At 42.0% G+C, this 19,063-nt stretch overlaps 1 protein-coding gene across 1 annotated transcript; it reads right to left on the reverse strand.

The window, feature by feature from the left end:
• Positions 1-8,706: 8,706 nt before the first annotated feature.
• LOC146567093 (uncharacterized) lies at positions 8,707-11,433 on the reverse strand. Its single transcript, XM_085285935.1, has one exon. The coding sequence runs from the start codon at positions 11,400-11,402 to the stop codon at positions 9,546-9,548; it is 1,857 nt and encodes a 618-aa protein (XP_085142061.1). The 5' UTR covers positions 11,403-11,433; the 3' UTR covers positions 8,707-9,545.
• Between the last annotated feature and the right edge of the window lie 7,630 nt (positions 11,434-19,063).

Genomic DNA, 19,063 nt, shown 5'->3' on the forward strand with positions numbered 1-19,063 from the left:
CTTGTTTTTGTGTCTTTGCAAATGGCTATGTTTAGTTCACTGTTCAGACTGTATAGACTATGATAATTACTTAATTTGAAGCTAAGTGTTTGTTTTTTTTTTGTCTTTCCTCATGCAGGTGCACTGTACAGGGTTATGAAATTAATCATACCGGATGGACAGACAGATCAATAGAAGAGCAGGCCAAGACTCCTTAGTGAGGAGTTGCATAGATAACACTCTGACTTGTATGGGATAACTGACTCACCTGGCTGCCGGGATATCGCATGTAAGCTCTGAAGAAAACGTTTCACATTCTGCACCCGTACCCAAGTCCATGTTGGCACCCGCACAAGGCCACGGCACAAGGACCACTTTCACATTCAGCAGTTTGCTCCTCCTGTGACTACTTAGCACTACACATTCTCAGCACATAAAGTAACGACAGCACGGTGAAATGACAACTGTGTTTGCATGTGGATGTGTACACACAGCCGCACACAAACCTCCCTTTTCTCCCTCTATCACTCTCTTTCTTACACATACATCAATACAAAGCACAAAAACACACAGACAGTGAGATACTCAGAGATGCACAGAAGGGGGGTGGGGGGGTTTACCATAGAGACTTGGACTCATTGATCTTCTCAGGAGGGGGTTAGTGGAGATCAATCTCCCTGCACAACAGTGACCCCTGGTGGAGGACTAAAGTTCCCCTAACAACCAAGACAAACGTCTTAGCAGCTCCTTCCGCGTCCCCCGTTATTAATAAATAAATAAATGAGGCAACATCTCAAATTCCAAAATAATCTTTTCATGATGCATGATGTAAAAACTCTTAGTCGGACTGAAATTGCCATTTCACTTTTTAAATTGCGAGAGTGAATAATGAGCAGAGTACAGAGGGATTTTATTGACACGCAAGGTGAGAGAGGTAGTAAATTCAAATAAGATGTATCTGGTTTTCCATCATCTCTGTACACATTTGCACACAAAGAACTGCAGTCTGGATGACAGAACTGGGCAGAGGGAGGCAAAGGCTGCCCCCATGCAGTGCTCAGTGCATGTGGAAATCATTTTTCTCTCCATGCACCTCCCACACCATTTTTCCATATACCACAGTTAAGACAAAGCACACCACTACTCATTCCAATTATGCACCAGATACAGTAGGAACAGCTGCAAGACTGTTTCTGACAAGAATAGGTAATGAGCGATTTATTTCAGATTCATGGGACAAAAAAGGGGTACTTTATTTGTTTCAGAAAAAAATGGTAGAGCTGACATTTATGGATTAGAGCCAGCAAGCAGTTCATTAATCAAACAAAGACACAACTTATTGCATAATATCTAGTTGGATTGGTCTAAAATAAATGTACTGTGCATAAAATGTAAATTTAATTCATTGTTTCGTTCATTGCCATTTGGTCTGACAGTGTTGATTCAACAATCTAAATGTTATATACAAGTAAATATGCACAATTGTTTCAATATCTTTAGTTTTCTTCTTCTATTAATAGGAACCCACTGATCATGACTGTGCCTACCTATTCTTGTGCCAGTATTTCTTTCATCACATTGCCCTCTCTGTTGTGCAAAGATTTATGTGGACCTTATACCACTAAATGTATAATGCATGAGCTTGGACTTATAAATATATCAATAAATAAAATGTAACCTGCCATCTTCTGTAATGTGTGAATTTAACTGCTGACTGGGACTTCTTGGTGAGCTTGAGCATAACAAAAATATATTTTATTGGAATGCACCTAGGGCACTAAATAATGTTTTTAACTGAAATATTGTCATACAAAATTGAGCTATATGTGCTCAATGCGCTTCCACTGCTGAGAGAGTGCTTTTCCCCTCAGCATTTTTCTCCATCACAATATCCAAATGTTCCCGAATGCCACCACGTGATAAAAACAATAATTCACTCTATTTTTCGCTAATGGTTCAAATCATTCTAATTACTACTTCATGACTATTAATTAAAATCATCATACAGTACCCAATAGTACTGAATTACTAACTTTAATATAGTAACACAATATGACCTTTTGTCCTTATACTCACAGTGTGGATAAAGATTATTGCGTGCTCTATGCGAAGTCGTTCATAGTGTGGCGCAGATTCAAAGTAGCTCTAACTGACAAGAACCATGCTGTCATTAAAAAGATGTGTTGAATACTGTTTAGTCTTTACTTCACAGAACAAAGTTTCAGAGTAGGAAAGGCGTTTTTAATCTGAGACAAATACCCTAAATAGTGAGTTTGTAATAACGTTAACAGTGATGAGAGGATCAAACAAACTGAAATGAATTGATGGCTCGTTATAACATTGCTTTGTTTACTATAACAAACAGGAGGAAACAGAAAAGACACGCTTCCCTCAGCAGTTGAGGTAAATAAAGGTCAGTGAGATGAAATAAAGTTCATGTCGATAAAACAACATTGTTCCCAGACTTCTCTTCACTTGTAAATGTGGACACCAGCAGAGATTTTAAAGTTTATGTATTTATTTATTTCCATGTTATTCAGTGCAACAGTTAATGTCATTCATCAGTCATCAGTGAACACTTTAGAAATCAGTTTGAAATCTTTGATCGCTCAGCTTGCCTTTATTGGCTCTCCCCCCATGAAACACCCTTCAGCGATGATTGGATTTCAGCTGGATTACACCAAATGTTAATATTTTATTTCCTCACTTCGAGAAAAAACAATGGAAGAGGATCGTATGCCCTCTGTCAACTCTACACCTACATTTTCTAGATCTTGGAGGGTGTCTGTGTCCACTACAGGGTCAGAGGGTCAGAGCTGTAGGAGCCAAAGGTCTGCATACTGTGAGACTCATACTGTGAGAGCTTCCAGGATCAGGTAATATTTGCAGACTTTTGGTAAACTCTCATTACCTCCCTTTTAGAAATGCTGCCCAGAATATAAAACTTAAAATGATGTGACACTGGTAATTAAAGTGTCCAATAGCAGCAGAGGGAACGTTAAACCTCACATATTATACAATTGATTATAAACAAGTAAGAGCAACATATGGTGTGGACATTACTTATTCCAGAGACTGGGTTCACATCTTATATCCATTTGTGGTTCGGTAAAGGCAGCAGGGAAATACTGGAAAATGTTTTTTGTAAAAGATGCTGGTTCAATTACGTGATAAAGTTTGCTCTGCACTAATTTCAGCAAGGTTGCTGAAGTCCCTCCTGTTCACTTCTGTGATAGCTGGATCACCTCCAGTGTGTCAAACTATAATTTGATTATTTTTTCAGGAAAGCCAGAAAGCCCCCCAAAAAACATTCATTCTCAATGTAGCTTAGGAGATGAATTCTTGATCCACAACCCACTGAAAGTCAGAAAAAACAAAAAAGTACTGTGTATGATCCTGGTGTTGCCCTTGACACACTGCTTTCAGGTTTAGACGCTGCAGACCTTTCAGCTGAAAACTGCTTGTTCACAGCCAGAGATCCAGCTCTAATCACCAGTGATGGCTCTCCATGAAAAATCTGTGTCACTTTAAAAACAAAATTGGGTGTTGGCTTTCTTCGCAGATTTGATGTTTGTCAGGAGAGGAAGGTACAAACAGCTGCTGCTGGAAGCTGTCCAGACATCTCCAGAGAGACGACCTTGAGAGGGAGAGCTGGCCAAATTTCAATCAGGTGAGGTTTTTAATTTTTGCAGTCCAATCCCTGTAAGTTTTTGATTACATGTGTGATATATGAGAGGAATATGTGAGGAGGATATGGGAAGTCTTTATGAATTTGCCTGAAGAGACGTCACTGAAGTCAGATAAGGTTGAAGACTGCGATCCAAGTAAGAAAGACAGAAAGAAACATGCTGTCTAACTGGTTATCTTGCTTTGATTTGGAGCCTTCTTCTAATGTCTAGAAATTGGTAGCTCTGGTAGTGTTATCATTTTTTAAAGATATAGAATAGAATAGAATAGAATAGAATAGAATTCAACTTTATTGTCATTGCACATGCACAGGTACAGGGCAACGAAATGCAGTTTGCATCCATCCAGAAGTGCTTTAGTGATATAGATATATTACAATATATATTAGCAATAATATAGATATGTGAGTATATTACAGAAATGGGTCTATTATGGTATGTTATAATGTACACGGTATGAAGTATGTTGTGAATATTCTATAACTATAAGTATGTACAGGCTGTAGTGAGTACAAGCTATGTACAGGATATGAACAGGATATAAATATGAAAAACTATACAGAATATGAAATAAATAACTTTACAGAATCTGGGATATACAGCTATACAGAAATGGGAACTATGCAAGTTGTAAACAGTTGTAGGATTAAAAATTATCGAATGTACAGAATGATTATTTACACAGAGCTATACAGTAGTGCAGTTAAGATAAGTGAGGGTGTAGATAGTTTCTACAGAGGCTATATAAAGTGCTAGTGGTTGTGAGTGGTGGTTCAGTCCATGTTATTATTGTGTGTTTGAGGGTACAGTTGTCCATTGTGGGTGTGTGTATGTTCAGTCCATGAGTTTAACGTGGGTCAGATGTCAGGAGGCAGAGTTCAGGAGTCTGACAGCTGTGGGGAAGAAGCTGTTCCGGTACCTGGTGGTCTTAGTCCGGAGGCTCCTGTGGCGCCTCCCAGAGGGCAGGAGGGTGAAGAGTCCATGTGATGGGTGACTGGGGTCTTTGATGATTTTCCCAGCCCTTTTCAGACACCGCTTCCTGTAGATGTCTTTTATGGCAGGAAGTGGTGCTCCGGCGATGCGCTGGGCAGTTTTCACGACCCTCTGCAACGCCTTCCGGTCCGAGGCAGAGCAGTTCCCGTACCAGACTGTTATACAGTTGGTCAGGATGCTCTCGATGGTGCAGCGATAGAAGTTCACCAGGATGTCTGAGGACAGGTGGTTCTTCCTCAGAGTCCTCAAGAAGAAGAGGCGCTGGTGAGCCTTCTTGACCAGTTTGGAGCAGTTGGTCGTCCAGGTGAGATCCTCGGAGATGTGGACTCCCAGGAACTTGAAGCTGGTTGTTTGTGTCGCACCACTCAGCCAGACGATCCACCTCCTCCCTGTAGGCGGCCTCATCGTTGTCACTGATGAGGCCAATCACCGTGGTGTCATCTGCAAACTTAATGATGGTGTTGGAACCATCAGCAGGTCTGCAGTCGTGGGTGAAGAGGGAGTAGAGGAAAGGGCTCATCACACAGCCTTGTGGTACACCGGTGTTCATTGTGATGGTAGATGAGCAGCGGTTATCCAGCCGGACATGTTGGGGGCGGTTGGTCAGGAAGTCCAGTAACCATTTGCAGATGAGGGAACTGATACCCAGGTCTGTCAGTTTCCTGATGAGTTGTGAGGGGTGGATTGTATTGAATGCTGAACTGAAGTCTATAAACAGCATTCTGGCGTAGGTGTTGTTGTTGTCCAGGTGTGAGAGGACAGAGTGCATTGCGATGGAGACTGCATCCTCTGTGCTCCTGTTCCGGCGGTATGCGAATTGGTGGGGGTCCAGGGTGGGGGGGAGACAGGATTTGAAGTGTGCTAGGACCAGTCGCTCTAAGCACTTAGTGATGATGGGGGTGAGTGCTACTGGGCGGTAATCATTGAGGCAAGATGGGTTGGAGTTTTTGGGTATCGGGACGATGGAGGTGGATTTGAAGCAGGCCGGTACCACAGCGTATATAGCTCCCCTTGGATTATCAACAATGTCTTTATCATGTGAAAAGAGCTGCAAATAGAGGGATTGAGTTTGACGCATAATAAGGAAAGTTAATCTGTGGAGTAAGCAGAACTTTATATTCACCTCTTACTTTTAAAAGCGCCATCTTTTTTTTCTTTAAAAAAAATCAAGTTTTACATAGAGATATATGTTAATATTATGACATTAAAACTCCACTAAGGCATTCTCACTGCTTCAGTTTCTACAAGTAGTTTTTGAATGAGAACACATAACGAAAATACACAAGATGAAACATGTTGCCAGTTAACATTGTGATGGACTTCTTTTTCTAATTTGACTATTGACAAGCTATGATAATAGATTGTATTGATAAAAAGCACAATCTGGAATCTGCATTAATTGTCCTTTAAAGCCTGATTACTGTTGCAAATAAGTGTTGCATGACCAGAGAGATGACTCACACTTCTGTAGAAAATGAAGACAATCATTCAGCCTCATGTTCGAATTACCAAGGCTTTGTTACAGCGATTCCATTATGTTCTTAGATCTCCATAATTGAGTGCAGTATCATTTTGCATGAGTAGAAAAACCTAAAACCAAACTGACTCAAACTTTAATGCACCATTGCCTTATTTCAAGAATCCTTATAGTATCTATGGTGTGGAAATCATATGAGTGCTTCCCACCTTCAGCAAGAGCGATATGACAGAAATCACAAATCATAGCACTTCCATACGTGTCTTGTGCTTTACATCTCCAATGCTTGCAGCATTTCCAGCATTTGAGAGGCGTGATATCTACTGGCCCATGTATCTCTTCCATTTTAGCTTGCCAGTGGTACAGTATCCATCTCCATTACATGGTCACAGATGGATAACAAGGCCATGCCTGGCACAGCTCACAGAGTGGCCCTGTTCCTCTGAGAATACACCCCTGCCATCATATTCAAATGGACTTTCTGCTGGCTGTCCCCTTGCTCTCCGCGGCTCACAACAAAAGATAGCAAGAGGTGTGGGAGGGAAGAAGAGGAGGAGGGTGGCTGAGGTGAGCCTGAGGTGGGCTGATGAGAAGAAGAGAGTTGCCATTGTCTCTAAGGGGAACAGGGATGCCAACAGTGAGACGCTCTGCAGACACAGAAATTAGATCATTTAGAAATTCAACTCTTGCACACCAATTGCTTTTCTCCTTCTGCTGTGCCCCTTCCCGCTCCACTTCTTGTTTTATGCCCTTATCGAGGCAGGTTGGAGGAAGCTCTGAGACAGGCTGACATGGACACAGACTACCTCTAAAGTCCTTAAAAGGTAATTGAGCCTTCCAGCCCACACCACTAATTTGTGTGACTCTGCCCACTAGCTAGCAGTGTGAAAACAACAGAAGGAGGGAAACTGAGGAGCGCTGGGAAGAATGACTCCCTCGGACACAATATGTTAATTGGCTCTCTACAACTGACAGCCATAAGAAAGGTTGAGGCTATATGGAGGAGAATTACCAGAAAGGGCATGGTCAGGAAAATGATAATGGCTAGTCCCTGCAGCACTGGGAGAACTACTCTTTCATCACCATCTGCAAAACGATAATCTTCTAGTGATTTTGTGCAACAATAGCAACCATTATAATGAAATATACTGCACTGATTTCTAAAAAAGAAGGAAAAATAGAAGGAAAAAAAGCTATTCGACTGAAACAGTAGGGACTCTCAGAGGCCACTGCTTACAGTGTGTTAGGGGCAATGGGTGTTTGTGTGTGGAGGAGAGGTTTACTGTGGTTGTAATTGAAAGACAACTTCGAGACCTCAAAGGAGTCTACCAGGTATGCGGAAGGTACAGACCCGCCTCTTGCCCTGCTTTAAATTCACCTCAAGAATTTGATTTCTTCAAATGCCAACACTGTTGGAAATGAACTATTTGTCCAGGGTCTGAATGATGAGGAAGACCCTCCCATGAATCACCTTCAGTACCTCTGTGGCCTTCAGCCTCCTAATATCCATATCTCTTCACTTTCCTCCAATCAATAATGAGATGACGCCCTTGGAAATGCAGGATAGATTACTCAAATGGGGTATTATATTTGTTGAGACCACAGAGAGCAGCGCCTTTCTAAACTAGATTGACATGACGGTGGAATTTATTTTTAAACCTACACTCAGAGTTTTAGGTACAAACGTTATTGCGATTAATATTTAGTGTCCATAAGGCTAAAGGAATGAATGACTCTCATCCTCGATGCTGACACATAGTAACAGATTTAAGACTAGGTAAACTTGTTGTTTTTAATATGTAATCAGCCAATTGCAGGTCAGGATTTATTAATGTAGTTCAGATGAAGGAGATAACTCCCCAGAAAAAAATAACAGCAGTAACGGCAAGTATGTCACTTCTTAAAAAAGTAAGTTTGACAACTTTCATCTGTTTTTTTTTTCTAATCTTAATTTTGATTAAGATGAATTTTTAGGCATTTTATTAGTTTTATCAATGACTTCATTGATCATTTAATTACAGATTGTAAAGTTTAAACAGATCAATAAACAAAGGGTATAACAGATAGCACAAAAACACCTAAAAAATATTTTCACACACGAAGGACATTATGCATATATATTATGTACATTATTTAAATTTAAAAAAATAAAAATGAATTCTAGATAAAATAAAGACAACATAAAAACAGACTGCCTACATTTTCAAAGTGACCTCACAGCTGGCTAGAAAAACATAAGAAACAGATTTGAAATAATTGTTGTAAAAAGTTGAGCGGTCAAAGTTTACCTCGTCCACATCTGCTGCCGATCACCAAAACTCTCATTCACCATCCACAGCCCTCCTCAGCTCCTCTCCTCAGGCCAGAAAACTGTTTGGCTGCCGTGATCTGAATTTCACTTTTTATTTACTCTGATTAGTTCTCCACACTCTGGACTCCATTTTTCTTCTGATCCCGTACACCTGGAGCTTCAGTATTTGATGAATAAGCCTATTTTAAGAAAAGTCAAAAACATGACGGAGATTTAATTTAACAGAGTTACAGGATTTGTTTTTTTCTTTGGTGGTTCTGATGTTAAATTACTTTGAAAATTGCATGGTTGTTGGTGGCATATGGGTTGGCCTTGATATTGTAGAACCTGCTGATCTACTGGGATTTTTCCACACAACTTATTCTTGGATTTGCAAAATCAAAAATATCCAGTGAACAGAAGGTCAGAAGAAAATGCCCAGGCTGTTTTCATATCCTTGTTACACACCGGCCCGAAGCCGGGGTGCGACACAACAAAAAGATAAACCCGATACATAATAACGACAAAAAAAATCACACCACGGCAGAATGACGAGAGTTGGTTAATTTATTTACTGAACAGGTAGCGAGCTTCAGGGTGGGCGATGCCAAAACAACAAACAAAACACACTAGAAAGAAAAAAAGAGCTAACTTACCTCCCACGATCCCAAAACAAAATACAATTCTCTAACCTGTCTCCCTACCCGAAACAGGAGAAAAGAGGGGAATAAAAGAAAACGGCTTCCCACCCCTACAGCTACCAAGCCCAGGTACAACCCCTTTTTCAGCATTAATATTGCAGCCCCGTGAGGTCACACACCACGACGGTCCCCAGACACACAGCTCACGGGAAACCAGGAAGTCTCCTCGCCGACCCAGTCCAACCCCTTTTGTAGCTGGCCTCTTTCCTTCCTCCACCAATGGGTGGCCTCCACCTGGAAACAAGCAACACTGAATACAAATACAAACAATAACAACACCGTACCGCAAATAATGACCCTGGGTCATAACACCCCCCCACCTAAAATCAAGCATCTCATTAGAGAGATGCTAGACCTAGTATCAAAAACATTAAAACAAACAAACAAATCGAACACTTCCTAGGGGGAAACCAGACTCATCAGTCACTGTCTGTGTCATCACTGATGATCCCCTGCAGGTTGGCCCATTCGGACATTTTCCTGCGACCTCTGTGGGTATTGTTTTCCTGATCACTGTCTGATTCCGAGTTTAGAGTGCGCTGATATTCAGAGGACGGACAGTCCTGTTGTTTCTGACTTGCTGAGGCACCCCTGCGTGTAGGTCGACCTTGTGTGGTAATGATGTTGTTGACATCAAGAGCAGCCAGTTCTTGAGCTTGCTCTCTCTTCATTCTGACCTTTTTCCATTTCTGAATAGTTGGCTGACCATGTACACCAAGCTCTTCAAGCTCCTTCTTCAGAACAGCCACCTGGGAGCGGCAGTCCTCCAGCAGCTTCTTGTAATTTCTCCTCACGCCGCAGAGGGCAATATAACGTTCAAGCCTCGCCACCGATTTGTCATCAGACTTTGGTTTTCTGGTGCTCTCATCTTTCTTCACACTCTTCTTCATCTTTTTATCATTTGTTTTAACAGTCTTATTTTCTTTTTCATCTTCCAAAGAAGGTAGTGATGAAACTGAGTCTGGGTCACTGGTTTTCTCTTCCACTTTTGTATCTTCTTTTTCACTGTCAGAAGACTCGTCGCTCCTAATTTTGTCACTCGTTTCTGACTTGCAGTCTCCATCTGATTCGTTTCCTGCATCACTCAGTGGTGTTCTCCTTCCTTCATCTTTACTGCTGGTTACTGTCTCGACGTTCATTCTCACCATTTTCTTTGGACTGTCACTGCAGTTGCTTTCCTCACTGAGTTCCTCATCAGAAGACTCGTCACTGTCAATTTGACGATTTTCATTTCTCTTTTGTTGTGATTTTTTCACCTCTGGCTCTTCACCATCAGCTTGAGATTTGGCATTTTCTTCATCATTGCTGCTTTCTTTACTTTCTGTTTTGTTGTCCTCTTGAACCTCAGATTCTGATGATGAGCTTGAATGATTATTTTGTGATTTCTTTGCCCAGGATTCATCTTCACTCTCACTCATGACCTCGTCATTTCCATTTTCTCTTTTCCTTTTGTTCTGGAGCTTCTTAGTCTCTGAGTCACTTTCACTTTCATCATTATCCTGCATTTTCATCAGTTCCTCTTGCACCACCTGTTTCATGAAAGTTTTTACTTCTGGCCTTAATGAGTCACATTTGTTGTGTGTCTGATATCTCTTTTTTAAAATTCCCAAGGTCAGCATGCTCAGGTCTGCCTCGTCACGGAGTTGACCACACACAAACCTGCGGATACCTGCTGCCTCCTTCTCCGACACCATACTAAAAACCTTCGCCGTCCCACCATCTACCCCCGGAACAGAACTATCATGCGGCTCAGAGCCGTCCGGAAACATTTCGGATATGTCCACCTCACCACCCAAGCGACGAGCTTGAGCACGAGTAACCACACATGCCGGATAAACTGTGGGGTCACCCAGCTCCGACGGGAATTGGCATAACCGATCCGAAGTAGGACACTCAATAACTTCCGGCATAGCCGGAAACACTTTTCCCCCGGCCAAGTCATTTCCCAAAACAAGATCAATGCCTTCAATTGGCAGCTGATCTCGAACCCCCACCCGCACAGCGCCCGATACGAAGGACGAGGCCAAAGTAACCGTATGGAGAGGCATGCGTAAAAGACTCACCTTGATACCCCACACCAGCAAATCAGAACCACAGTACGACTGCTGAGAGAAAGGCACGACTCCATGCCGCGCCACCGAATGCTTCGCCCCTGTATCCCTCAAGATGGTGATCGGAACCCGGTCCCCCGCATCACCAGACAACGATAAAAACCCCGTCGAAACAAACGGTCGAAACACCTCATCTATCCCCCGCGGAACGACGCCAACCGGCATTAAGCTAGGGCGGGTTACCGCGGAGCAACACTGCACGGCCCCCCCCGAAATGTCGGCCCGCGCCCCCTCCCTCGCCCTCAGCACGGGACAAGAAGCAACGAGATGACCGAGCTCATGACAAAAAAAACATCGGCGGTCCCCAGCGACCACCGTAGGGCTATGCCGCGAGAGCGGGGGAGAACGCCCCCCCCCCCCCCCACCTCCGGCAAAACTCTAGAACCCCGACGTAACGGAGGGGAAAAACCCCTCTTGTGCGTCAAAGCAAACTCATCTGCCAGAACCGCCGCTTTCGCGAGGGAAACGACCTTCTGCTCGTTCAAATAAACAACCACCCGCTCCGGCAGACACCCCTTGAAATCCTCCAATAACATCAACTCCTTCAACTGTGCAAACTCCTTAACCTCACTAGCCTGGCACCACCGATCAAAGAGCAAACCCTTCTCGCGCGCAAACTCCACATAAGTCTGATCCCCCCCCCTCACATACTGCCGAAACTTCTGACGGTACGCTTCAGGCACCAACTCAAAAGCACGCAATACGGCAGCCTTAACCACACCATAATCTAAGCTCTCAGATGCTGACAGGCTAGCCCACACCTCCTGAGCCCTACCCACCAGCCGACACTGCAACAGCAAAACCCAGACCTCCTCCGGCCACTTTAACGCGGCAGCCACACGCTCAAAAGCAGGAAAAAACGACTCCACCTCTGATTCACAAAAGGGCGGCACCAATTTAATGTGCCTCCCAACATCAAAATCCTGATGGAGAGCCGGGGCGGGACCAGGCGCCGGCGGCGCAGGGAGCACAGAGGGCGCAGGCGTGGGCGGCGTAGAGTCAGGGGCACGCGGTGGAGGTCCGCGCTCCAACTCCAACGCCCTCACCCTCAAATGCATCGCTTCTACCTCCAACCGGTGACTACTCAACTCCACCTCCTTAATGCGGAGCAACAACTGGAGCAGGAGGAGCCACAGAGGGGGCGGCCACAGGAGGAACAGACAACGGAGCCAACGGCTCCATAGCCGCCCCGCCCGTCCCACCAACAAGCGGCACGCTCGACAGCAAACCCCGCTCGCTCAAAGCCACCGTGACAAGCTGTCGCAAATCATCCTTTTTCACCCCCGCCGGCGCTCGCACATCAAAACGGCCCGCAATAAGCAGCAAATCCTCCCTCCGACACCGACTCAACTGCTGCAAGGAAGGCGCCTCGGCAAACTTATCCACATCAAACTCCGTCCGCGGCCACCCACACAAACAACCCCCAAAAACACAAAAAAAACCCACACACCCACACGAACCCCACTACACACAAACGACCCCGAAATCCCTCAAACGGACGAGCCCCCATTTATGTTACACACCGGCCCGAAGCCGGGGTGCGACACAACAAAAAGATAAACCCGATACATAATAACGACAAAAAAATCACACCACGGCAGAATGACGAGAGTTGGTTAATTTATTTACTGAACAGGTAGCGAGCTTCAGGGTGGGCGATGCCAAAACAACAAACAAAACACACTAGAAAGAAAAACAGAGCTAACTTACCTCCCACGATCCCAAAACAAAATACAATTCTCTAACCTGTCTCCCTACCCGAAACAGGAGAAAAGAGGGGAATAAAAGAAAAACGGCTTCCCACCCCTACAGCTACCAAGCCCAGGTACAACCCCTTTTTCAGCATTAATATTGCAGCCCCGTGAGGTCACACACCACGACGGTCCCCAGACACACAGCTCACGGGAAACCAGGAAGTCTCCTCGCCGACCCAGTCCAACCCCTTTTGTAGCTGGCCTCTTTCCTTCCTCCACCAATGGGTGGCCTCCACCTGGAAACAAGCAACACTGAATACAAATACAAACAATAACAACACCGTACCGCAAATAATGACCCTGGGTCATAACAGTCCTTGATGTGAATATGTAAAAATTGTGTATGTTTTCTGTTCTGTGTCTTGTGTACTGTTTGTTTGTGTCTTTCTTGCTGCTATTACACCCAAATTTCCCCTTGTGGGATAATTAAAGGATTATTCTATTCTATTCTATATCATAAGAAGGTAACAGTAACCTGAATTACTCAAACTACTCATTACAACCAATTTATGCAGAAGATCTTCCCACAACACATCAGACACTGAAACATGTGGATTATGGTGAAAGACCACATCAGAAGCCACATCTGTAAGCTACAAATAGAAAATGAATTGCAGACAACGGACAATTGGAAAAACAACAATTTCTTGCCTGATAAGTATCAATTTGAATAAGCAACATGAAAGCATGAATCCACCCTACCTTGTATCAGTGATTTAGGCTTGTGGTGTAATGGTTTGAGGGGTATTTTCTCAGGACACTTTGGGTTAAGTTTAACCAAATAAGCATTGTTTAAAAGTACGGTTGCTTATCTGGTTCATTCTTTTATGGCTGGAGTGTATGCACCTTCTAATGGCTGCTTCCAGCCCCAAAGATCAGATAATTTCAAACTGGTTGCTTGAACATGGCATTGAGTTTTCTGTACTCAAATGCCCTCCACAGTCACAGGATCTCAATCTAGTAGAACACCTTTGGGATGTGGTGGAACGGGAGATTCACACCACAGATGTGAATCAGCTGACAAATCTCCATCAGCTGCGTGATGCTATCATGTCAATGTGGATCAAAATCTCTGAGGAGTGTTTCCAGCACCTTGTTGAATCTAGATTTAGAATTAAGGCAGGAAAAAAACTCAGGACCACCAAGGTGTACATGACATGGTTAAAGCTTAAAGATTCAAATATTTAAATCTTACTTTAGACTTTCTTTAGATTAGACCAGGACCAAGCTAAATATAACATAAACCTTTTCACAGTTTAAATGTTTTTTAATTCCTTCCTTAATTGTAGTTAACTGAATGGTAACTAGATTTGTATTATTACTATTGTTTCATTGTTTAAATGGTCACAATTAACAGTTAAAACTTGCTTACTTGTTATCATAAATCCAAAGTGAGACAACAGTTATCTGAAAAAATAAAGACGGACACTGAACATCATACTAACACACATTTCCACAATAATGCCAGTACGGACTGACCTCTGCCCTGTTTCCCATCTCCTCTTGTATCACATCTAATTATCTAATTTTCATTCAGACTTAATCATCCAGTTTGTAATAGCATCAACCGGCTCACCTGCTCCACTTCTACAAGCATCAGCACTGGCCCCATGGCCCTGCTTTTTCATAATAAAAATAAGTTTATGACAAAGCTTCTATAGATGTGGGTCAGAGTCTTTCTATATAAGCCAGAGCCCAAGGTCTAAAACTGAACATAATAAAACAGCGTAGCCAGAACAGGGCTCTAGTAAGAGGAGCCTCCTTTAGGCTTCTAGTTAATAGAGAACTCTGACTCCGCACTCCCTCACCCCCTCTCTTTCTCCCCCAGCTCCCACTCTTGCATGACCTTCTCTGTCTATCCTCACCACGCCGTCAATTCATCTCTCTCCATGCAATCTGCAAGGAGGGTGCTGTTAAATCAACCGATAGGTGTCAAGGATTCTCACCTTATATTTATTTATTCTAAATTCAGTATAATGTGCTGGCTGGTTTTTACTACCTGGCAAGCTACATGGATTGGATTTTTACCAAATTATGAACTTTAGAATCGTAATCATAATCGATTATATAGACCTGCACTGGAGAAATGAAAATAACACTGTACACATAATTAAGCTGATTCGTGAATACACACACACACACACACACACACACACACACACACACACACACACACACACCAGGATTTATTACTGTATTTTGGCATTTATGCAAATTTTAATAAGCTTTCAGTTTAATGCAATCCTATCTATCTATCTGTCTATCCATCTGTTTATTCTGCAAATATCTACTATGTCATAAATACTGTATTAAATCCCATTACTCAATTACAGTATATATGTAGATATCTGGCAGCAGTACAATCTGAATAAAAAACTGTTTTGGCATACTCTTTACCTTCTCTCTGTCATTCATTACACACTTTTGTCACCCAGTGTGACAAAAGATACAACAGGCATCCGGGGCTGCGTTTCCTCCGTCTCCGCCTGCCATCGATGATTCACACCCAACCAGGGGGAAAACAGAGGGTTACTAACTAGGTCCTCCAAGGCACCAGATGTCAGTGATTAATCTTGATGAAGTTGGGACTCTATGTCTCCCTAGCTGTCTCTGTCTGTCTCCCAACCTGGTGCTTAATGACCCTTTCCCTCTGTTTTATCAGCCCATTTTTTACTCTTTAGATCATGCTCAATATGGATAGTTCTTTATGCAGATGAGAAGTGGCTGGAACTTGTGTAATTGTGAATTGTCTGCTGCCATATACAGTAATAGGTTTACTAATATAACAGAGAATTGAAGAGCAATAGAAAACAGTTTGTCTGGGTTAAAATTCCCACTTTGTTTTTTCCCCTCAGGTGTGGTACAGATGTGCAATTTTGTGACCACTGTGTGAGGTAAAAGGCAGCGAGGACTACCACTTGTTCAGCAATAGGGATGCAAAGTACAACATATCACCTATATAATAAATGCAGCGTATAATTAATCAGCAGAGGTTTGACTGATATAATGCAGGAACATGCATTGAAACATTAAAAAAAATAGATCGTTGTAATTTTCAAATTCTTATCCGTAATATAACCATAGTATGTTTGGGTGTACTGATAGTTTTCAGCAAACACTGTGTTCAGGCTTCTGTTCAGATATCAGTGTTTAATATGAAAGTACTGGAAACATAAATGCACCAAGATCTCAAGAAGGGACGCATCAGAAAATTTAATTGCACTTCTGATTAGATGCAAACTGTATTTCGTTACCCTGTATTTATACATGTGCATAAACAAAGTTGAATCTTAATCCTAATCGCACAAGTTTTTATATTTCCTTTGAATGAAAGGTAGGACTTAGATATGAAATAAGACTTTTTTTTTCATGACCTCAGTTTAGCTACTTTAATTTTCAAGCATTTGTCAGTTCCTCCACTAATATCATCTCAGCATTACAAAAATTTAAATATCAGCAACTAGTATTAGCATGAAGTTGGTAGATTCAATGGGGAGCTCAGTTTTTGTACTAATGATCATCAAAGCAATAATCTTAGGACTAATATTCCAATTCTTCCCAAACCAGTCCCACTTATGTTAACTGGACTTTAAAATTTTATGTACACTAGCTAATGTGGCAACAATGACCTTTTTCCTAGGAGTGGCCGACCTTTAGAGATAGGGTAAGGAGTTCAGCCATTCAAGAGGGGCTCAGAGTAGAGCTACTAATCCTCCACATCAAAAGAAGCCAGTTGAGGTGGTTCTGACAAGGATGCCTCTTGGGTGAGGTGTTTGTTTTTGGGGCAGACCCAGGATATTGTGGAGCGATCATATCTCTTGGCTGGCCTAGGGACACTTTGGTGTTCCCCTAGATAAGCTGGAGGAGGTGGCTGGGGAGAGGAAGGGCTGGGCCTTCTTGCTTAGGTTGCTGCCCCCCGTGACCTGAAGAAAAGGGCTGGATGGATGGATGTACACGAGCTAATGTTGGATTCCATGAAATGACATTAGCATCTAACAATGTACACAAACTGTTATGGTTAGTATTTTCTAAACTACATATATAATTTTAATTGTTAAGACGATTAAAAAGGAATAGCTGGTCAGCGACCCTCAGGAATATCTCCAAAGCAATGGCCCCCGCTAGATGTTAAATACCTGTGAATGTTGAGCAGTTGTTTATAGAACTGAAGAAGCCTCTTGGATCAACCTAAAGAAGTCTAGTTGCCTTCAACTATGTTCTGGATAACTGAGACATATACAGACATAAGGAAGAACTACTAGATTTAGTCATGATGAAAGAGTGGCTTACTTCATATGAAAAACCAGCTTTAATGAAAAAATTACAGAATTCTGTGTCCCAAAATAGACATATGCTACTTCTTCAGAAAAGGTTGTTTCTGTCATACTGTAGATTTGTCATAAATCATGAACAATCCAAACATGTTCTAAATATAAAGATATATAAAAAGGTTAAGTCATCAACATTTGTATGCTGCTCAAGGCAAATGCTACCCAGCGAAACAAGTTCTGCAAAAGTATAGCTAGTTTTAAAAGTGCAAACTTTTACAGTTGTGCATTATGGACTGGTGTACAATTGGTCAAAATCCTAGAATTACTGTCTGAGAAGATAACACACCATCTGAAATTGGTAATACTTTTTTGAAAGGAGAAGCATGCTACATAACAAATCTATGCACGATGCATATGTAAACCTGACACGGTTCTTGGCTGGCTAAACTAGCATTCATAATTCATGAAAACATTGCTTTTCTGACACTCAGCAAAACATAGAATTTTAATAAGTATCAAAGGTTGAATCTTGAAAGAAATTATGACCCTTATGGCAGTACAACTAAATATATTGTTTGTTAGCTTGCTTCAGTGGGGTGAATAAGGTTAGGACATTTGCAGATCATTTGAATATTCACTTTATTTCTGTATTTATGTTAGGATTTACCTATTTAACCCAGTGAGTCACTCAAGAAAGCGTTTTTTTTTTAGTCGGGATAAAGCAAGCAAAGATCAGAATAGCAAAATGTTAGCAGTTTACAGAAGGCATTAGGAGACAAACACCAACTTGAATGCTGATTACATTATTCTTGTGCATGTCAAGAAACCCAGTCAGTACTTTATCTGGTCCATAATATTGGAAACAGCTATAGGCACTTACTGTGATTATGTGATGAGGAAAATATTAGACACAATTTTTACTCATACAAATAGGCCTATAGGCTGACCTGGCACTGCATAATTTCTGGTCTGGACAGCAATCGGTTTTGTCCATACAATGTTCTCTTAATTACTTTTGAAAACCAATGTAGCAAAAATCCCTGGATTTGAATCAATTTTCATTTCTCATTCTTGTCAGCAGGGCAGCAAAACATAGATCGATCACGTTGAGCTTACATGGTTCCCTGAAATACCAACTGAACAACAATGTCACTCTCGACAACAAAGCATGCTACTGGACAAACTACATTTTTGATACACTTGCTGATACACTTGCACATGACATTTGTAAGAGAAATGGTCAGTAAAGCTTTTATTTGATTTTGTTTGGTTTTCACTATTTTGAAAGCAACCACGATCTGAAAAAATCACATATGCAGTACAGTGAGGTACACTTAGTGACTGAGGCATTCTGGCATTCAGTCATGGCAATCTTAAATTCCCAATCAAGTAACATCTTGTGAATATGTAAATACATGGATGTAAAATCTCCACATTTAGCCCGGGTGGAATATGGCAATAGATTTTAACCCAAGCCACAATCTCTCCCTGAACTTAACAAAGTAGTTGTTGTACTTACTTATACTCAGGCAAGTGATTTCACATTTTTATTTGTGCTTTTTGAATTTGTCGAAGCCACAGTAGCAAATCAGGCAGGGAAATTAGAGACTAATTAAGATTAATTACTAGATCAAAATGACCACAGCATGTCGATTTGCTGATGGCCATGGACAGTAGCAACATGAGCCATTCAGTAACTTTCCCTGACCAATTCTCTCACATGGAGCCAGATTAATCTATAACAGAAGATTGCATGCTTATAATAGCTCATCTGCAAACTACTTAGATACAAACATACTGC

Source organism: Mchenga conophoros, linkage group LG9 (genome assembly GCF_057382185.1).
Source record: "Mchenga conophoros isolate Kocher_MC1m ecotype Shallow Benthic linkage group LG9, M_conophoros_male_GT1.1, whole genome shotgun sequence".
Lineage (NCBI taxonomy): Eukaryota > Metazoa > Chordata > Actinopteri > Cichliformes > Cichlidae > Mchenga > Mchenga conophoros.